This window comes from Ricinus communis, chromosome 10 (genome assembly GCF_019578655.1).
Source record: "Ricinus communis isolate WT05 ecotype wild-type chromosome 10, ASM1957865v1, whole genome shotgun sequence".
In the NCBI taxonomy this organism is placed as follows: domain Eukaryota; kingdom Viridiplantae; phylum Streptophyta; class Magnoliopsida; order Malpighiales; family Euphorbiaceae; genus Ricinus; species Ricinus communis.
The window spans coordinates 6438253-6462077 of record NC_063265.1 but is presented as its reverse complement, the minus strand read 5'-3'; the positions used below and the strand labels follow the sequence as shown (position 1 = coordinate 6462077).

Genomic DNA, 23825 nt, shown 5'->3' with positions numbered 1-23825 from the left:
TTAATATGCAGTGAAATTCGATCACTTATCACTTTCTTATATTGGGTTCTTGCTAATTGAGGTTTTGTGTAGGATGGGCTTGGCTTGGCTTGGCTAGAAATGTGAATTATTAGACCACATTGGTCACTGATGTTGGACCAATTTTGTCATGGATTGAGTTTGGGTTCGCTCCACATTTACCCACATAAAGAGTCGGTGAAGGCATAGATGAAGTTACTTTAAAAGTAGAAACGCAGAGTACATATAATCATATAGGTGAACTTTAGAATCCTGTAATCAATAGTTATTTTTAATATTTTAATATATTTATTTTTTAAAAAATTATAAAATCTTAATTCATTTTACATAAAAATTATAACATATGAAAACTTACATAATTCTTTAAAAAGAGTTTCATTCTTTATTTTGTAAGAAAAATGTTTTTAACAAGTATCAATAGATTCAATACTAAACTTGAACCGTCAAGCAGCTTGTTATTGTGTCTGTAAATCTACATTGTACGTCGGTTCGTCATTAATCACCATATTAGTGCTTAATATTACAAAGTTAAAGTTCAACCAAACATGCATGGACTCAAAGCAGCATGAATCTGTCCTCTGTTATTTAGATTACTTTTAATGTTTGCCTTAAGATTGATTTAACTGAGCTTTGAGATTAAATTTCTCATAAATTATTTTTAAACCAACTCAGTATGTAAATACTGGAGACTAGAAAGAAGAGAAAGCGTACAATTTAAAACAGATAGTGTCAAATATGATCCAGTGTCCCTCACAATTTGAAAATTTGTCTGGAAAATGGAATAAAGCAGGGAGAAGAAATCAAAGCTTCAAAAGGATGTCACAGCTATTAAGTTTTAAAATGTGAACCATGTTTTATCAATAATAATTGTGCCATAAATAGAATTTCCTCTAATTTACTGGGAAAGTTGAAAATTAGAGCTAATTAATCCTTTAAAACAAGTTTAAAAGGAAAATTCACCCTTCATCATTTTCTTTTGATTTCAGTTTAATTAATTAGAAGTGTTTAAGGAAACTAGGGAGAAATTGCGGGCCTGAAGTTATGCTGTGATTACTTTACATCACTGGTTGCAAATAAAGTGACTATTTTGGTAGAGGACTTTTCCCATTCTTTTATAGGTCCAAATTCTCATTTTCAATAAAATTGGACCAAAAGCTCTTCTTTAAAATCTTCATTATGTCTCCTTCAGAAAGAAAAAAAGATATCTTCATTATGTCCAACTTTTCCTCCTACCAAGAAATATGAAACCAAACCCATTAACGATCTGAGCTATCATTCTGAGATCCCTAAATTTTGTGGATAATATTAATTATTTTAAGTACTTATCTTCATCTTTGATTCAATCATTAACTATCTTTCTGTAACATAAACTGTCTTTAATTTCATTAATTATTGATACACGGACCAATTTAGATGCATATATTTTAGGTTCAATTTCGAATATTATATTTAGCCTCATTTAGCTTTTGTTTAGTAATCATGTTGTATATTAAATGATTTGCACCTATAATTTGTTATTCTATTTAATTAAAGCATATTAGCAATTACTTGTTTTCACACCTCATATTAAGTTTTTTATACTAATTAAATGTACATTTTCAAACTAAGAGATCAAATGGTATAAAGTAAACTTTGTATACTTGATCAATTAATTTCCTTTAACGAAATTAAATTTACAATTTCGTAGGCTCTGTATATACATTCAAAATTGGTTCAATTGCAAAAAAGAATTATGTATTTTATATTTGTTATTAAATTTAGCATGTAATTTTTAAATTTTTAATTTCGACATTATATTTTAATATTAATTTTACTTTTAATCTTCAATAAAATTATTAACACAAATTTGTTAATATGATATAAACTCAAATAAAATAAAATAAATTGAGCCGGTACTTTTATCACTAAAATATTACTGTTTAAGCATAAAAATTAGAAAAGAAAATTTTAAAAAAATATGTTCTTAAACAATGTTATTTTAATAACGACATGAGGCAATCACTTTAATATTAACTTAATTTATTTTTGTTGTCATTAAAGTTCATACATCGCTAAATTTGGCAGATAATTTTATTAAAAATTAAAAATAAGATTAATATAAATATATAGTTCTGAAATTAAAAATTAAAAGAATTACTTGCTAGACTTGATATTAAATGTAACATAAATTATTTAATAATTAATCCTCCAGAACTTACTCTATGGTCATATTTATCGAATTTTTTCTATGGTAGCAAAGCCACTTATATGAGTGCTGTCCAACTAGCTCATGTAACTAGGTTTTGTCAATCGAACTCTTATATAGTTGGATAGCCGACAATTTCTTTCACATTGAGGCAAAACACATAAGAAGGGGAAAAGAGAAATAAAAACTCACGAATCTTTACTGCTGCTCAAGAACTGCAACCACCAAAGCCACCAAGTGTACATGCACCACCACACACAAACGAAGGTAAAAGAAAAGAGCAGATGATAGTAATAATAAGACAAAGTTTATATATAGGCAGTGGACATGAACTTGACTTAACACATAAACCTTTGTTGGTAGCCCATGTTTCCCTCCACAACATAAAACCTAATATATTATTAAGTACCCTATTTGGTGGGACCTGAAACCTGGTCTGAAATTATTTATGTCTTTACGTCAAATGGGCAACGTATAAGGTTACCTACTCCTGTCCCAGCACCCAGCTTCCACACTGCTACTGTAGAGACTTGTTATAGTTTTATCTTCTTTTGATATGGTTTTGTTAACTAGTCAAGTCAAAAGCTACTCATAATACTTCCTTTTTTATTATTATCATTATTTTATCTCATTTTTAGTAATCATTTCATCCTTCAGTGTCATATATACATCACTGCAAGTTCTCTTTTTTTTTTTTTTTTTTCTGACTGATGTGTGTTTTTGACAGCAGGGAGAAAGAAAGAGAGCTTCTGATCACTGCACACAGGTAAAACTAAAGGAGGGTAATTTTAGTTCTACAAGTAACAACAATAATTATTATTTATAAGAACAATAATAATACTTGGTTTTTATTTATTTATTTATTTGCTTTTCTTCTCCTACTCTACCCACTCCCTTCACGTAAAAGCCGGAGCCACATGCGCATTTGCCTTCTTGTCTATATTTCACAAAATCTTTGGGCTTTTATTTAAAATGAAAAAAAGAAAAGAAAAATTATGTGGGTTCAGCTCTGCGTTGAAGTTTCGATAATCACGAGTTTCTTGATCCATCAATTTCACCATTTCGTAGTAATAATTGCAAGTGAATTGTCCTCATGTGGTTTCTTGTTCTTCAAATGGAGAATAAAACTGAAACTTGAAGTTTGGTAATCATTACTTATATTTGAAAATGTAAGTATGAGAATATCTTGAGGGCAGGCGATTGAGGTAGTAATTCTTACTGAGTGTGAATATAGTATTGCTCTTTTAAAAATATTTATAATGTTATAATTAGTTAAGATAGAATTTGAGTCTGATACAGTAGCATCAACTTTATAATTAAATAAAAGAAATTTAATAATCACTTTATAATTTGAATTCAAACCCAAAAGCGCTTTTATAATCACTATACTACCACCCTTAATATTACTATAATATGAATGTATGATGTTATAACAATTTATTAGTTATTTATCCTTTTACTATCATACAGTGCTTCCAATTACTAGGTTACCAGTACCACCTTAGTGGTATTATAATAATTTATTATATGAATTATGTTATAATAATGTAAGATTATAAAATTAAAATTAAAATAATCTAAGTGATGATATGTTTTTTTTTTAAATTATTAATTATTAAAAAATATTAATTAATATAAGAAATCCGGTATCTGGGACAAGTTATAAGGACAATGTTGAAATGTAAATGATAACTCTATTTGTATAATTGGAAAAATGGATATAAGATAATTATTTTTGTATTCAAAAGGTATAACTCCTAATTAAGATATTATAATAGATGACATTTCCAACGTTGGCCGGCGCATCTTTTATTTTAATAGTACATTTCTCTTATTTACAAGATAATTTAATTGATCTATATTCAAGACAAAATTATAAATTTACTATTAAGGCAAACAACAATGCAAAGTGAAAAACTCTATTTTATAATAATAATAATATCTTATTATTATTATTATTATAGTTGCATAAATCGACGCCAATGCTATCGTTTATTTGATAAAAAAATTATATTTAATTTTAGTGTATTATTTTAATTTATATATTAAATTAATAGATAAAATTAATATATATATATATATATATATAAATTTTAAATAATTAAAATATATACTAATTATTTAATACTAAAGTGTAATACCGTATATATGCACATTTTGTAGGTAAGATTTTACGCATTTGGTAAGCATGCAACTAAAGGAATACTCCTCCGCAATTCAGCTATGATATTGGGACTAGTTGCTATGTAAAAGAAATGAGAACTTGTTTTTTTTTTTTTTTTACTGATATTTGAGTAACACGACTTATCCCAAATCAATTTTTTTAAGCAAATTAATTCAGATGGTCCAATTAAAGCCAAGTTCTGATATCTATGAACTGTATAAATGTAAATGTAGAAATGAAGTTTGCTTGCGTATACGTATTAAATGTATAAAAATTGGTAGGAGATTCGATTTTTAAAAAAAGGGAATATACATTAGTATTTTAAGTGGCCATTCGTGGGATCCCAATGATGCTTTTGAGAAGGATCTCAGCTTGAATCTAATCTAAGCAGTAGTAACATAATGGTTACTTTGCCCAAAAAAATACACTAAAAGAAGAGCTGATAAGACCTTAAAACCTCCTTTTTTCTTTGCCTAATCAAGGGAACATGAACAGTTACTCTTTCAGCGAACAGTGTGTAACCTAAGGAAAGAAAATGTCACCAATCGTACGCTTAAAAAACAAAAAAAGCCCCGGCAAACGATATTAGTCCTTGGATTTAGACTCACCTGCAACTATGACACATCCACTTCGATTTCAGAGGCAGGACCCCCCCTCCCACTCCCATTCCCTACCTAAACCTCTTTCTTCCTTTCTTTTTTCTTTCTTTTGTTCTCTTCATAGCTGAACTGATCAATCCCAGAAGACAAAGTAACCAGGTCTATCATACTGGTTGTTAAAAAAGAAAAAGTAACCTTAATCTTTCATGTTGAAATGCTAAATGATATGTCTATGTACAAGTGAATAATTAAATCTACCTTACTGTGACTTTCATGTTAGATTATTTAAACTACTCTTAAAGAAGCACTTGCAAATTTAACTTTTTGAATGTACTATCTTTTGGTATCAAATCTTATGATAAAAGAATTTAAAGCTTTGAATTTGCTGCCGTTTTTTTGGCTTTAAGCCGAATAAAACTTAGGCATAAAGATGAATGAGGCATTCCATTCTCCTCCATCTATGTTCTCCAAATCAAAATTAACATCAACATAAAAATGAACTAAGAACATTAGACTAAAACCCTCTACTGTTAGCCAGCCGCTAAAGGACACAGAAACACCAGCCAAACTACCCCTATTCACCCTTCTCTATTCTCTATTCTCTATTCTCTTTATGATATAGTTATTTGCATTGGTTCTTATAATTTGTGAGTAGGAGGGGTCCCTTTTGTGGGTCATATATATTCATGGAGAAGTATCTACAAAAGTTTGAGCAAACAAGGCACTAAATGAAAAAAAAAAAAGGGAAAAGCAAAGCAAACACACATAAACATACCTTTACGTGGGCTAGGCCCCTACTATTTAGACACCCGTATCCTGCGCCTAAGATTAGCTGACTCATGTGAAGACACATCCCTTTACACATTTCAAATTGACGTACTGCAAGTCTGCAATATAAACATGTTTTGATGTTCTTCTACTTCTATATAAACTCTCCTTGCCTCAACAACGACCCATACCAAAATATTCAATTTAAAAGTTTCTTTCTTACTAAGTTTGATCATCAGTCTTTTTTCTTATGGACTACTTTTCTACCACAAACCCTAGCTCTTCTGGGTCTTCTTCTTCTTCTTCATTTCCAATCAGTGGCAAAGAAAAGAAAAAGCAAGGTAGCAAGAGAGGAACCAACAATGGAGTGAAGCTTTCAACTGACCCGCAAAGTGTGGCTGCTAGAGAAAGGAGGCATCGCATCAGTGATCGTTTCAAGATCCTGCAAAGTTTGGTTCCAGGTGGGAGTAAGATGGATACAGTTTCAATGCTAGAGGAAGCTATTAACTACGTGAAGTTCTTGAAAACCCAGATACTGCTTCATAATTTAATGAATTTTATGGAAGATGACCCTTACAATAATCTCTACCTTCCTCCTAATTCTGCCAATCCCCTTCCTCAACAGCCACCTTCATATTTGGACGCCAACTTTGTAGCTGGAATGCAGCCTTCAGTTTCATCATTACAGTTGCCAGATTCTTTTTTCCAAGGGGAAGAGACCATGGGTCATGATCCATTCCATAAAAACTAGATATATATATATTATAGCTACGTACTTCTGTTGCTCTTTGTCTGGACGGATAGGGACCTGTGTGATGTTATAAGCCGTATTCGTACGCATTGGCAAGTCATGGTTAGGACTTGTAATGGGCTTTAAAATATAAAAAATATATATATGTATAAGAAATGTAGTATCACTAAATTAATCTTGTGTAAAGAAAGTTAACAAATCATTAAGGAATGTACTCCCTATCTAATTAGTGATTTGGTCGATACAGATTGCCTACGTACGTACTTTCTTTGTTTTATTTTATTTTTTGCTTTTTGAATAGGGCTTCCAATTGCTTAAGCTGAAGAAAGAGATGTGATGCTCTGAAATGAAGCATGAACATCTCTTTCTTTAGCTCTTACACTCTTCCAAATTAATGCCCAATTATCTATCTATCTATCTATCTATCTATATATATATCACCTAGGCAGCAACAAGACGGGAGAGAGAAACCCTAATGGCTAGTCTAATTACAAATTTAAGGGAATGACTCGGGCTTATATATTGCAGTAATTTTTGAAAGGGTTTTTTTTTTTTATATATCTTTTTTCAATTTAATACAAATGAAAAAAGATCACCACTTTTAGGTAATTTTTCTCTTAAGAACTACTCAGTTTGGATTAAATTTAATCTAGAAAAGTTAAAATAGACACTTGTATCAATCTAACTGGTTAATATAATATCTTTTTAGTACCATTAAGTGTGAAAAATCTCCCTCTGATTACAGAAGTGCACAATTATTACATAAAATGAGCAAATGAGTTCAATTTTAATATTTATTGATCGGGTCCCTTCGAAGGGTTAGAGTTAGAGTATAAAGAAATATATTGTTTTTAGTTTTCCTTTGTGTTTTTGTCCACATCATATGGGCGGATGGAATTCCGGGTAATGGAGTTGTAGTACCTGCCGTGATTCTATATTTATTAATAACAAAAAGAATTTAGGGAAAGAGATTTTGGATGTTAAGCTGTATACACTTAAATCTTTTTTCTTTTTCTTTTTTTAAAAGGATTTGGGCTAATATAAGCGCGGATAAATTAAAGAAGAATACCTTTCGAAAAAATAAATATTTTATGGTCAAAAGAAAAAATTTTACTGTTTTTTTTTTTCCAAAAAAAGTTAAATCTTTTACAGTTTTTTTTAAAGAAATTTATTAGAAAAAAGATACCAAAAATACACCTATAAAATAGTTTAATAATATATATTTTTAAATCTTATATTATTATGATTCCAATTTTTATTTTATATATCTTTTTTATTTTTTTAAAATATCGTTAGAGAAAAGATATTAAAAATATACTTACAAGATACCAAAAGGATATTATTTTTACTTTGTACTATTGTAAATTCGGTTTTTATTTTAGATCATTTTATTTTTCATAATTTTGTCAAAAAAATACTAAAAGTATATCTATAAAATATCGAAAGTTTTTTTTATTTTAACTTATATTATTATGAATTTTTTTTTTTTAATTTTGTTCGAAAAGATATGCTAAAAGTATACTTGTAAGATATCAATAAAATATTATTTTAACTTATATTACTCTGAAATCACCCAAATGAGGGATATATATCGTTTTTATTTTATATTTTTATGTTTGGTATTCATGAATTGAAAGATATTACATGTTTCTTATAGCAACTAGTGTGTTTTGATGGTATGAAGATGTGTGTTTTAAAAAAATACCATAATATACCAAATGGAGTTTAAAATATATAAAGATACAATTAAAATAAAATTTAAAAATATATTTGACGATAACAAAAAAATACTAAAAAATACTAATAAAATAAAAAAGAGATACTATAATATAGTTAGAAAAAGGGCTAATTATCTAAAATTTCCCCAACTTTTAAGATTTTAACAATTTTAACCAATACTTGCAACTTTGTCTTCAAAAGCACCAAAGTCTTACTTTTTTTTTCTAAAATATAATTCGGTAACCACCCGCAATGGTTTTTACTAACTGGGCAATGAGGTAGAAAAAAGAAAAAAATAGGGGGAGATGAGTCAGCAAAACTTGCTGACTCATCTAAAATTTAAAACGGACTGTTTGAAAGTAAAATCATTTTCTCCAATTTTGATGTTCTATTTGTAAGGTTTGAAAATTTCTTGGCCATTGAAGCCTAACTTCCTCTTTCAATTTTTTTGTTCAGCTGAAAGCTTTTGTGTGTTTTCCTTTCCTACTACTTTGTTTCACTAAAAATGTCAAGAGGCGACACTATTAGCTTCGAATTAGTTGGTTTGTTTCCAAGAGCCACTTGCAGACATGGTAAAACCAAACTTCTAATGTCTTGGACTTTAGACAATCTAGGTCGACAGTTTTTTCGCTGTCATTTGAGGCAACATGTGATGTTCTTATTGATTATTTTGTGAGTACAAGACGCGGTTAAGCAGTTCTTGCTGCACACCTTGTCCTTGTCTTGTTAGGTTGAGTAGTGCCCTTCCTTTCTAGGCCTTCCACGCTTGCCCTAATTTAAATGCATATATGAAATACAATCATAACTCAACAACTGGCATACCACATAGATAAAGTTCATTATAATCAGATTTCATCCTTACCTTAGGTTTTGGTATTGCACTTGTTGTGGAAGCTTCATCTTTCTTTGGACATGTTCTTTTATTATGACCAAATACTATGCAAATTTGGCAACTCATTTTCACACCAGTTTTAGGCAGCTTGTTAGGGTTCTTTTTTTCTTCTTCAAGACCTTTCCTTATGTTGATTATTGGCCTTTCAGGTGGCTTGATAAAAACAGGTGGATAAATGGGACTCTTAATTACTTGGGGCCACTAGGTCCATTCAATGGTGCAAATGACTGCAGATATGTTGCTAAATTTTAAGCTTTATGGTAAAAGGGGTCAACATAATTGACTGGGTCCACCATAAGGTATTGAACACATGCTATTACATGACAACATGGAATCCTATTCAATTCCCAGGCCCTACATGTACAAGTCCTGGTTGACAAGTCTACAACATACCTCTTCTCAAAAAAGTGACCTCATACCTTCTACTTATAGCAGGTTTTAAGTTACAAAATTTAACCAATTTCTTAATCTTCTCATATTTTTTCTAATTTTAGGACAAATCAAGTCATTAGAATTTGTCACGCATCCTAACCATTAGATGTGCCCTAATATCTTCCAGTATTGTCAATTAAGGGTTTTGTCCTAGATTTCACAATATACCCATTGAAAGTTTCACATATATTATTATCTATTACATCATATTTTACCCAACTAGAGATAAGAGACTTACAAAAAAATATTGAGATTTTTCTCTATCAAGGCCTCATATGCATCAACACTTTCTTCCTTGAGGTCTTGGAATTTTGAATTGTACTGAGACTCACATGGGCTTTTGGTAGCGTCCCAAAGGAGCTTCTTGTACTTGGGACCACTGAACACTTTCTTCCAATTGGTATATAAATGCCTAGCACAATTTCTCATTTCAACATTTAGGACCAACCTTTTTAAAGCATTTAAAAGTCCCTGCCAATAAAAAATAAATGTTTAAAGACCACTCAACATTATTGTATTATTAAAATAAATATTAAAAGACCACAACACGTTATTGTATGACAAGTTTACCTCTTGTTGGCTACTAATAAATGACCAACCTAGGCCATCAACAACACCTAGCTCTTCAAATAAAATCTTAAAAAAACCATGTCTAGGTTTCTTCATTCTCACGCTCCACAACTGCCCAGGCAACAGGATACATTTTGTTATTTGCATCCTTGGTCACTGTAGCTATTAGAGCCCCCCCTAATATTGTCTTTAAAAAAAAACATCAAAACCTAATATAGATCTACTACCAGCATAAAAACCTCTTTTCAGAGAACTGAAACCAATATACAGTCTTTAGAACACACATCTCCCATTATCATCAACATTTGTCTTCAATTCAAACCTACATTCACTATCTACTCTCTATAGCTCAGCGACATATGACCTTAATTTAGCATAATATTGCTCAAATGATCCTCTGATCATGTTAAGAGCCTTCCATTTTGCTTTGTAGCGGGTCATCAAAGTGACATTATAATCAAGTGTAAACTTCACATCAGCTTCCATGTCTTTAGCTCCAAAATATGGATTCCTTTTAATAGTAGGCAGATACTCCTTTGCAAGCCACTCAAAGGTCAGTTGTTTGTTGTAACCCTCTCTTACACAATTGTGCTCTCCATACAATGTCTTATTACAAAGGTCTTCTCATCTTGCATCTTAGCTGCATATAACCTCTACGGATAACCATCCATACACCTTGCATCTAACTTACCCAAACCACTCATGTGCTAATGTATATTAAGTTCGTTCACAATAGCCCACCTCTGGATGACTGCTTTACACTCTACATCATCCTTGAACCTCAAGCCAAGTTCAAATTGAAGTTCTTTGTGGTCATAGTTAGGGTGGTATGCGTTAGGTCTAGGCCTTCTCTTCACATGAGGACTTAGGTCACCCTCCTCACTTGAATAAGGAGTGAGTACATAATCATCTCAGGATATGTACTCAGATTTGTAACCACTTTCTTCCTTGCCTGCCTCATAAGTATCAATAGTAACTGGTTTTAGGAGTGCAACTTTTGGAGCAGCCCTTTTTAATTTCTTTTTTGGTCCATCCTTCTTCCAGCTTTTAATTGTTGTAGATTTTTTCTATTTACTTATTGCCTTATTATTTTCTCAATCAGATAGTTCATGTTCATGCAGTCTTGCCCATTTTAAGTTCCTCCTAGCTTCCAAGTGCTCTTCATCGTCAGAGCTGAAGTCCTCATCTTCTAAACCATCATCTGTATCACTCTTATCCATTGGAATGTACTTAGGGTCCTCACTGTCACTTCCACTGTCTTCTATTACATTTGCATTAGGAGCAGCACCGTCCAACTCACCTCCTATTACAGAAGTAACAACTTTATTCAATTCATTTCCATCAGCAACTTCATTTATAAGATGTTGTCCAACTTCATTATTACCTACCACATTATTTTCATCTTCAAACTCTATAATCAATTCTGCCTCAACATACACCATAATAGAACCATTCAACACATAATGTAGCATATCCATAACTCTTTTATCATCTCTAAAGAAAATAAACAACTGCTTGGAATTATCTCAGTAAGCAATTAATTCACATTATCATAATCCAAATCCCTTAAATCACTAATAATATCCAGATAGCCACTCTTATCTGGATCACACTAATCAAAATATGCAAACTCTCCAACAATATTTCCTGTGACCCTCATTACATTATCAACAAAAGTTCCTCCATGGTGCAATTCCATGGTATAATTATCCATCCTGCATATTTATTTATAACTAAGTATTAATCCATGCATATTCTACATTTTCATTCTCAAAATGCAAACAGAATCCATTTCCATAATTGACCTCATATTTTACTAACCTAAACCACCCAAAAATAAGTAAACTACGTATATAAACTAATTTTCTCAAATATCGAGGCATTAGTTTAACTTTATTATCATCTCATACCCATAAAGCAATATCTTACTCTCCTAACAACCTACATTGCACTAATACATGCATAAAAAGATAAAAAGCATTTACTTGTTTGTTTCTGTTGTCTAGCAGCTTTCGAAGCTTTAAAAAAGTGTCAATGGTGGAGCAGCAACTTAATCCAACGGCTGTCAACTCTTCTATTATCGTTTTTGATAATACAATTCTAGTGACCACACAAACCCTAGTGAAACTAACAATTTCTCTTTGTAAAATGTGAAAAATAGTAATAAAATAGGAATAAATTATTAAGTTAGGGTTCCAATTTATGGTTTTACTTTCAAACGGTGCGTTTTATATTTTAGATGAGTCAGCAAGTGTTGTTGACTCATCTCCCCCTTTTTTTTTTCCACCTCATTGCCGAGTCAGTAAAAACCACCGCAAGTGGTTGCCAGATTGTATTTTAAGGTATTAATGAGCTTTTCTTTCTATTTTCTCTCATTAATGTCCTTTTGTCATGTTCTTCATTATGTGAAAATGGAAGAAATGAGACATAAAATAAAAGACAATAATAATATTGTTTATTGTTACTTGAGTGAGTTTTCTTAGAATGATGGAAATCAATTAGCTCAAGCTTTTTATGTATTATTTTTTATTCAAGAAAAGTATTAAACAAATTAGAAAACTAAAAACAAATAAGTATTTATATATATTTTTATTTTATTCATGAATCATACGCTACCCCCTTATTGATTTGAAATTTTAAGATATATATTAAACAATACATATTAAGTATATAACGAGTATCTTTCAGATATATGATACTTGATTCTTATTGAATGTTTCTCATTATATTTCATAAACTTAAAATCATAAATCAAACTTAAAATTATTAAGTTATGAAAATGTAACTATTTTTGTTTAAATATTGCTATTTAGATGCTTTATAAAATGCATGTGCAGGAAGAACCACCTAATTTTCTTGTTATTATTATTATTGACCTAAATGAATACATTAAACATTATATAATACTCTAATTCTTACTGATTTTTCTCCATTCAAATTTTAAAATCATTTTTTATATATGTTTTAAATTTAAATATGGTCATAGTTCTTACTTTTTTCCACCACAGTGGATATTGACAAGAAAACACGAGATATGTAAGCTTTGATATAACGGACTTCTACTTACCAAAAGACAATAACTTTCTAAACTTCATGGTTAATAATACATAGTTTACTCTGAGTATATTATAAGTATATAGTTTACACAAAATTTATTTCGAGTATACAAAGGGTATCATCAAAGTATATTATAAATATATTTTGAGTATATAAAGGGTATCTTCATAGTATATTCTGAATATATCTAACTTATATTTAACATACTTATACCTAAAAATGTCTTTGATGGACAAAAGAACAATTGCTCCTTTAAACTGAAGAAAAATAATAAATCATCCGTAACAAATCCAAACAAATAAAATTTACAATTTAAAATATATCTATGAGAAAATGATACCTACTTAGTATCGAAGTCAATACTCCTATCATTCTTATTAATAATATCATATAACTAGTTGTTCATCATATACAATGCGTCACAAAAAAATCATATGATAATTACAATAAGTTTCTCCTCCAAATCTTCTTTGCGCTATCCACCTTTTTAAGCTTGCTACATAATTCAAACTCATAATAAAAAATCTTCATCTTCCTTGAATTTTGTTTAAGAGAATAACATCATCGCAAGCTTATTTCCATGTTCGTAAGCTTATTGTTTAGAAACCATAGTTACACCTCATCTTTTCCATAAATAAAGTTATATATTTATATATATATAGTGAAATATAATAACAAAAAATAGAAAAGCTATAAGTTTTAATTTTTTGAAGATCTAATAAAAATAATTTAATAAGATTTTACATTTTGCTTCTTTCAAAGAAAATTGAGGTTTTGCCCCAGTTTTTAACTAATAATTAGGTTAAATAATAGTTTTTCAAGCAAACACGAGAAAAACTAAAATTATAATAAAAAATACAGTTAAGAGTATATAGTATAATTCAAGTATATTATGAGTAAATAATGAGTATCTACTACCATTATCATTATAATAACTAATATAAAAACAACAACAATAAAATAAAAGAAAAAAATAGAAAGCATGAGATGGAGTTCAAGTTTTAATGTCCACAAGAAATTATTTTTCTATTTTATATTCTCTTTACCTTCTTAGTTCCAAACTATCAAACTACACATACATTTCCTTTTCTTTTATTACAATTGTTTTGAATTTTATCAAATACTTGGAGTGCATTCATCGACAACACAAATTGAAAATCAAAAGCTTTAAATCAACTGTTTTGCATTGTCAAAATGAATATATATAAACTATTAACAAAATGGAAAAAAGGAAGTTAATCTCTTCAATAATAGCAGAGAGAATGAAATCTAAAAATTCTTTGAGCATGTTAAACTTATTGGAAGCCTTTTCATAATAAAGAGAATCCAAATCACTAAAGCATCAATTTCTAAAAGACAAAATTAAACCAAACAGTCAAATTTTTAGCACTTAAACAAAATCTGTAAAGACAAAAGAATAGGTAATTACACTCACCAGTGATAAAGATCAACACAAAAAAATTGTGAATATATAGTTTTGAATTACCCATAACGCTAAAGTCTTTACCAATAATAGAAGAAAAAAAAACTTAAATTTCTTAAAATCTGTGAATTAGATTGAAAATGAAAGTTATATAATCCAAAACTGAAAAAAAAAAAGCCTACTTGTATGAATAAGTTAATCATCAATTTTCAAGTAATAGTGGAAAGTTTCAAAAAAAATAAATAAATAAAGAAAAGAAAAAGAATGAGAAAAAACCAAAAAATCAGAAAGTATTGTAAAAAGAGTATTAAGTTCAAAAAAGCATTAAAAGGCAAAAAAGAAACTAATAGCATCGTATTAGCATAAAAAGAAAAAAAAAAAAGAAAAAACATAAAAGTAAAAAACTAAATTCCAACATATAAAATAAAGAAAGAAAAAAATAACATATTTTATCTAATTTTCTCTAAATTAAATTGAGGCTAGACTTTGCCTTTAGGACTTTACTATTTCAAGCATTAACGAATATTGTTAATTTGACTCCTAAACTTATGTTTAATGACCAAATACATATAATTTAATTTTTTTAGTAAATAGCCCCTTAAATTTTTCTAAGAGTTTAATACACATAATTTAACTTTTTTTAGCAAATAAACCACTGAAATTGTGTCCAAAGATCAAATACACTAAATTTAAAACTGAAATGACATTAAATTTTTAGGCCTTAATTAAATTTTAAAAATTAAAAATTATATAATTAATTTACAAATATAAATACAATAATATATATGATAAAATTTAAAATTTAAATTTAATTAACATAAAAATAACAAATTATACGAGTATTTATTAAAATGGTTGAAATTTAACTTTGACGCTTGAAATAAATTCAGGGGACAAATTGACTTTGTGTCCGCCGAAGTTTAGCATTAAAAAATTTTGACCGGTGAAAGCAAACGGTGTTTGGAGTCTTGGTCATGTATTGTGCACAAATAACAAGAAAAGAGGATAGCTTGTTGGCGGGGGTGATTATAGTTATTTACTGTTGGCGAGCTTCACCTATGGAGATTGATATTTTTCTTGCTTTCTAGATTGCTTCTTTTGGGGCGATTGCATTAGGGCATGGAAATGACCTCAACCTGTTCGACGAAAATCTTCAACGAGAATCCGCATGCCCGAATCAAGATATCTTGAGGCAGCTAAGCAGCAACTATTTGACACCAAAAGACAACAAGAATTGCATATGTATGTTCAAGTTATGTTCTCATTACTCCTACTTTATGGTCGATGCTTTCTGTACTATTTACAAATTACAAAAGAAGAAGAAGAAGAAACTGTAAAAAAGGAAAAATAAATAAATAAAGCTGCATTCTTCCTTACTCAAGATGTGCCTATGAAGAATCAGAGGATGAGAATGATGAAGAAGAAGATGATGATATAGGCGGTGAGTGATAACAAGTACACTGCAAATCATGAATGGCGCGTGTTCTTGTGATATCAAGTTTTGTACAAAACACACAATACCTTCCTTCAAAGTCACCTTCCTCTTCACTATAATCTTCGTCGGCATCTGTTGCATCTTCTTCAAAAATTTCCTCAGGTGCAATCCTCCAGTCATCCTTTGTGTAGTATACCAATCCCAACATGGGCAGAAGAACCATAAGAATTTTATCAATGCGATCATCGCACCACTTATTGGCTTTCTTCCAGAACATTATGGGTGCAACAATTGCTCCTGCTCCCATCCCAAACCCCAAGCCTCGGACTATGAAATCCCAATCAAATTCATTGCTGTTGTGGATATGGCGTTCACTTTTTCCTCCAGGTGGTGTATGTGAGCAAAGTTTAGACAAAGGAGGTCCGCAGAGTCCTTTATTACCTCGGTAGGAAGTGTTCTCAAATGTTTGGAACTGCCTACCTGTTGGAATATCTCCTACTAATTCATTGCCTGAGAGGTTCAGGAATGAAAGAAATGTTAAGTCTGTGAGCTGCCGGGGAATTTCTCCTGTAAGGTGGTTGTTTGAGAGGTCTAAGGATTCAAGATTTGACACATTGCCTAAAGATGGTGGGATTTGGCCATCAAGAGCATTGTGCGACAAGTTTAGAATATACAGTGCACTGAATTGCCCTAACCTTTCTGGTATTTGCCCTTGAAATTTGTTGCAAGAAACATCTATTGATGTGAAGAGGGTTAGGATCTTCACAAGCTGCATCTCGAGCCCTTTGCTGGTAACTGTTATTGAATCTTGATAATATAATCCACCAACCTTTAGGAACTTGAATTTGATGGGACCGTGGGTTTCATTTCCAGCTCCAATCATTGCCTTCCATTTGCTTAACATTCTATTTGGTAGTCTACCAGTAAAACTGTTCAAAGCTATGTCAACAATCTGAAGCCTTGCCCATGTGGCATTGCTACTCGGACAACTAAGATTGCCGTAAAAGTTGTTATTTCGCAGAACAAGGACTCGCAAACTTGATATATTCCTTAAAAGGCATGGGAAAGTATCATTGATTTTGTTGCTCCCAAGGTCTAAAACCTCTAATATAGTGCAATTGATCAGAGATTCTGGCACCTTCCCCTCCAGTAAATTTCCACTCAGATCTAGAGTTTCCAATTTACATTTCGTGAAAAATTATCAGGAATTCTGCCAGTGAAGTTGTTCTTCCTTAAATTCAGAACACCAAGAGTCTCACTCCTCTCAATTAAACAAGATGGTATTGACCCAATCAGACTGTTATTGGACAAGTCGAGAACTTCCAGATAACTGGCTGTGCATAATGATTCAGGTATAACTCCTTCAACCCTATTGTTTGAGAGAGAAAAGAAGATGGCAACAGAAAGGTTATCACCAATATTATATGGAATCGAAGAAGAAAAGTTATTATTAGACAAATCCACGGCGGAAACAAGCGGCGGAGGACTTGGTATATTCCCTTGGAGCTGGTTACTGTGTAGGTCCAATACAGCAAGAGTATTAGAGAGAGAAAGAGGTTCTGGTAGACTCACCAGGAGATTCCGTGAAAGATTTAGATTAAGGAGAGAGCCATTACCGACTTGGCCAATCCATGGAGGCACTGATCCAGCAATTTTGTTGTCTGCAAGGTCCAAATTTGTTATTCTTGACTGGTTTCTTAGGTCAGGAAACATTCTCAGATTGCAAGAAGCCAGTTTCAATGTGGTCAGCCGCAGAGGGAAAGAGGATGTAGAATTCGTTGCATTTACATCCACTGTCAATTTGTTGTATGAGAGGTCAACCGTGGTAAGATTAACAAGCTTTTGAATCTGATCTAGCTTTATGGTGCCACTAAACTTGTTGGATGCTAGTGAGAGAACGTTGAGCCTTCTGAGCTCAAACACTGAATGGGGAACAGGCCCTTCTAGGTTGTTGTTACTCAAATCCAGCGTATCCAATGACAGAGTAGATGCATTCGGGAATTCAGGAATTTGGCCTCCAAATTGGTTATAGGAAAGCATAATCTTCTGCAGCGATTGGATTGCAAACAGAGATAAAGGGATGCTGCCATTAAATGAGTTATTCTTCAGGTCAATGTGGACCAAATTTGAAAGGCCTTTCCAGTCGATGTTTGATATCACACCAGAGAGATAATTGTTGGAGAAGTCCACATACATGAGTTTTTTGGAGCCATCCAATGATGGAATTGAGCCGGTAAACGTGTTTGATGAGAAGTCCAAGTAGACAAGTTCAGTTAGATTTTCCATTGAAGTAGGAATTGGTCCTGTGAATGTGCAAGTTGCTAGATTTATTCTCGTCAGATTCCCAAGTGCACCAATGGAATCTGGTAGCCTCCCAGAAAAATTTGTGTTGCTGAGCTCCAAGGTCTTAAGAGAGGCATTTTGAAAACCATCAGGCAAGTATCCCTGAAGTTCTTTGTTGAATGATAGGTCAATAATCTCTAGTCTTGATACCTGGAATACTTGTGTAGGAAATTTTCCTTGCAACCCGCAAGAGCTTAGACGCAAGATTCTCAAATTCAAGAAACTTGCAAAGAATTTTGGAACTGGGGAGGAAGAAAAATTGTTACCGTCCAAACGAATTTCTGAGAGAGAGTGAAGTTTCGTAAGGGAACTATCGAAAGGGCCGGAGAGAAAACAGTTGGACAAGCTCAACACTCTGAGACTAGGCAAAGAAGACGATAATGTCCGGCACCACTCCTTCCCAGACGCAGATATATTCACACCATCGAGATGGAGTTCTGTTAGGTGGGTGAGATTTTGAACTAGTTTTGCCAGATTTGGATTCTCAAGTCTCAGTGCGCGTTTTCCAGAGAATAATTGACTAATAGACAAATCAAGTGTGTCCAACTTTGTCAGATATGAAATCTCGATTGGAATTTGACCCACAAAACCAGCATTAGACAAATTCAGAGAAATCAAACCTGTGAGAGTGGCAAAGCTAGCTGGAATAGATGTGTTGAAGTTGTTGTACGACAGATCAAGATTCTGAAGATACCCAAGGCGGAAAAGTGCACTTGGATTCTCAATTCCACTAGAAATTGATTCGTTGCTCAAGTTTAGGCCAATAACACGACCAAGACCACCCCCATCGCAGGTGACTCCAGCCCAGTCACAGCAATCTGAGCTTAAATCCCAACTCACCAATTTTATAGACTTGGATTGGTTGAATCTCAGGCTATTGTGAAATCGGACTAACAGAGATTTCTGGTCTATCCGGCAAGAGCCAGAAACCATGACCGCATGGATGCCGAAGAGCCCTGCTAAAACAAACCATATAAAGAATAGATGAATTTTCATTTGCAGAGGATTAAGAGACACCCATGAAACCAGAAGTGGAAGAGGTGATTAATCTGATATTTAGTTGAAGCAAATGAAGATGGTAAAGCATGACCTAATCTTGAGTTGTTGGGTTCACGTGGTCCTGGACCTAAAAAAAGACATCGTCTCTGGCAAAGGACGGTGACCAAAAATGTGATATGGGAGGAGGCAGAAGATTAATGTGCAAGAATTTTGAACAAGAAGAATGCGACATGGTCAGCAATTAAGAAGTTTTAATATTATACTTTATTTTTTTCTTTGCTGCAGTGTTTTCCTTTTGCTGATAAAAAATGATTGGATAGTTGCTTTGTTGAAGAAGTTTGGCAAGAAAACACGTTCATTGTGATAATTAATATTAATTTGTTAAAATGAAAGAGCAGATTTATTTCTGTTTGTGAAATAGAATTTTGAGTTTGATATTATTATACGCGTTTTCTTTGTCGGCTTTTAATTATGTGTTTTTCTTTACAGTAGACTTTGAGAAGGTTGGAAAAGCTTAGAAAATTCAAACCAGCGACTTGTCCGTTATGAAACGGATGGACGACGAATTGACGATTCCAAACAAAGGGTTTTGTTTCCACCACGCTATATCACTTTTGCAATGAGCCAACCGCACAGTTTAATGCCTTCCTTCCTCTAATGACAGCATCTCTACTGTGTCACTGCTACTCTTAAATTGTTGAATACGAAATTATTTATTGTTTATATTTTTTCTTCACAATTGGTTTTTCTTCAATAATTTACAGAAGAAAAACAAGGCTGTGAGGATTTAAATATTTATCTCTTCCATCACAAGATAGATGTTTCATCACTGCATAAATAGAGAAGGAATGCTAATTCTTCCTTCCAACACTTGTTTTAGATAATTACTTTTCTATTGGTTTATTTTATCTAATTTTACAATCAAATTATTTGCTATTTGTTTAAAAATTTAAATTAATTTTATATTTTTTAATAATTAAAAATAAATATTAGTAATAACTGAGTATCATAAGTCAGCATGTCCTATCCTAGATGGAATTAACCGGATATTAATATCTACTATGACTAGGATTTTAAGAGAATGTGTCTTAAAATAACTCTAGTCATAGAGTCCAACCCGATCTAAAATAATAAAAATGAATAAGAGTATAAATCCTAATACGATTAGGACAACCTACAAATTTAAAGTCTCTCTCAAATAGATTAGAAGACTTTCAATGTTTCTATAAAGAATGGGGCATCACACTTACAAGTACACATTTGTACACTTTAGTTACTCTTACACAAATAACTGACTTTATCATCAAAGTCTGGCGCTATCGATCATAATTTTTCTCAGCCAACCGAGTTATCAATTAGAAAAAAGAAATGTTGCTAGTATTGTCTTTAATTAGAAATGGTGTACAAATCTACTCATCATCAACTTGACAATCCCTTTTACCTTTAATTGTTGTATATAATTGAAATTTTAACATTTCTTTCAAAAAACAAAATTGAAATTCTCACATCAATAAAATGTTTAGTTTTTCGTTATATATTTTTTTTTATTTTGCTGAATTTTTATTTTAAAAAAATGTTAGAGAATTTCACATTAACAAATTACAAAAATGTTCAAGGGCATAAATTAAGAAAATGGTTTCAGAGTAATCTGAAAACATTGATGAGGATCGTACCTTGGTCTTCCAGTGCAGAATGACGTCAGGGTTATTCATACAATAATATTAATTATACATAATATTATTGCCAACTATTTATTTGAAGCCAATAAGCTAAACTATAAAATTTAATTAATTTTTCGACCTTTAATCATGAACATATATCATAATTATTCCCTTCTTTGATAAATCACGTTCCATTGCTTTCAGCAATATATGAATTTGTTCGTATAAATCATGTTCCAGAAGTTTTAGTGATAGGTAGCCTGAAATGACACTTTTGGATTAAAGTAAACTGGTTAAGAACTCACTAATAAAAGTTTGATTTGAGTATTAGATGCCCAACTGACTTGGTCAATAATTGGGTGGCCAACTTGCGAAAGAGACCCATCACAACCACGATCGCTTATTCCTATCCTAATTATATCATTACATATAATTTATTAATAAAACTTTATTAATTTTTAACTCTCAAAAAAGATTTATTAACTGTTTAATTTATTAAATTAATTTGATCATTTCTTAATTTAAATTGATACTATATGATATTTATAATTAATAATTCATTTAATATACAGTTATGAGCTTAGGAGTTTAACTCCATTAGAATATTAAATTAATAATAATTCTAATTCCAAAAAATTAGTATTTCATTATATATTTAATATTATATTAACTAATTAATTAATTTTTTATTATACAATAATAATTAATCTTAAAATATTGTATATTAAATGTATTTTTAATATTAATTATATATGTAACTTAATAGCAATCTAATAAATAACAAATTAAAATAACATTCTAAAATAGCAACAACAATAAATAAAAAAACACCATATGATAAGAATAACATGTCCGACGTTTATATGTAAATTTATAAGTATTCATAGTTCATTACATCAAAATAATAATATGTCCAGATAATACTATAAAGGTGTTACACAATTCAATAATGTAAAAACTTCATCAAAAAATAAAAAAATATTACTAATTGAAGTCAAAAATTAACAATCATCATAATTTTATCATGACAACACAAAATAATAATAATAATAATAATAATAATTATTATTATTATTATTATGCTCCAGTTAAATATATCTAATACTAATTTTAATTAAAATACAATTTCATAATTATATAAATTTATCTATTTATATAAATATTAATTAAATTTTAAGATTGTATGGATGATTCTAGATTTATAATAGAATTAAAATATAAAACTTTAATATATATATTAGATATATATATAGTAATAAATAAATAAATAAAACACATTTTGAATATTTTAATATAAAATAATTAATACATATAATTATTTATATTTAGTAAATATATATTATTAATTAATTATATAATATATATTATCCGAGCTCTGAAACTCGATCCGACTATCTCAAAACTCGACTTGTTCGGATCTGAATTTTAATATAAAATTAAAGACTCGAACTTTAAAGGACTCAAAACTGAAATTGCTCGAACCTGAAATAACTTAGATCTAAAGTAATTCGAGATCCGAGTAACCTAAGATCGAAATAACCCGAGCCCAAAATAATCAAAAATAAAAATAACTCAAATGTAAAATGATATGAACCTGATACAGACACGATATGAGACCGATAATACTCAAATTTATAACCGAGAGAGCACGATTCGAAATCCTAAGTGACCCTAAATATAACTTTTATTAAAATAAAATAGTATTTTGATGATAGTTAATTATCATATATAGCTTGTTTTGATACTAATTTTTAATAAATTTTATTTTCAATTAGAATTTAAAAAATATCTTTTATAATGTCATCCTTAAATTTTTAATCTTTTAAAATTATTACTCTTTAAATTGTTAATCATTATATAAAATAACTAGCTTAGATTTATATATATAATATAAAAAAATAAAAACATCAAAAGGTAATCAAATAAGATAATTGAAATTAAGAATATTGTAATTTAGTTTAATTTCTACTTAATTTTTCTTTAAAAAATAAAAAGAGGTGAAATTATTTTATGTTATATTTATGCAAAAATATAATTTAAAACTGAAAATAAAATTATACATTGAACAAAAAAATTAAATTAATAATTATAAATTTTCTTTTTTGTAAAATTCAACAAACTTAATTGATAATGAAAAAATTAAACTAAATAAAATTTCAATGTTAATACCATTTTAAATTTAAATTCTTTTAATTTATAACACTTTCATAAGTAAATTAAATAATTAAATTAATTATTTTTAAATTAATAAAACTTGTATTTTCATTTTCTTTTCTTTAATTTTTGAAGAAAATAAAAAAATAAACAAAAACGATAGTTTAACAAGGAGGCGGCCATGGAGATATAAGGTAGAATATGGTCATCACAATACAAAAATTTAAATTTTAAATTTTTAACTAAAATTTTTTTAAAAAATTAAATATATAGAATTTTATTAGATAAATTCATGAGATAGAAAAATAAAATTAGATAAATCAATCATAAAATTTTACATGAATTTGATAAGTTATTCTGAGACCCGACTCGAAATTCGAGGTAAGCCGAACTAAATTTTATCCAAATTCGAATTAAACCGAACATGTAATCGTCTAAATCTTAAAAAAAAAAAAAAGGCTAGAAAGACATGAATTCGGATCAATCAAGACCTGACCCAACTCGCACCCGAAACTAGCAAAACTCGACATCATCCGAATCAAAAAATTATTTATATCCAAGAAAATCTGAACCTGAAATAGCAAAACTAAAAATCCGAAATGGTTTTATGTAAATCTGACTTGACCGACCTGTTTGCCATCTCCAAGTGTAAAAA

General features: G+C 30.2%; 2 protein-coding genes across 2 annotated transcripts; one reads left to right on the top strand and one right to left on the bottom strand.

Annotated features, from left to right (window-relative positions):
- Positions 1-5915: 5915 nt before the first annotated feature.
- LOC8283135 (transcription factor bHLH140) lies at positions 5916-6727 on the top strand. The gene has a single exon (XM_002530448.4). The coding sequence runs from the start codon at positions 5985-5987 to the stop codon at positions 6483-6485; it is 501 nt and encodes a 166-aa protein (XP_002530494.3). The 5' UTR covers positions 5916-5984; the 3' UTR covers positions 6486-6727.
- Positions 6728-15819: 9092 nt separating this feature from the next.
- LOC8283136 (receptor-like protein 33) lies at positions 15820-19289 on the bottom strand. Its single transcript, XM_048380342.1, has 2 exons — positions 17273-19289; positions 15820-17180 (listed from the first exon to the last, which is right to left on the bottom strand). The coding sequence occupies exons 1-2, from the start codon at positions 19287-19289 to the stop codon at positions 15967-15969; spliced, it is 3231 nt and encodes a 1076-aa protein (XP_048236299.1). The 3' UTR covers positions 15820-15966.
- Positions 19290-23825: the final 4536 nt, after the last annotated feature.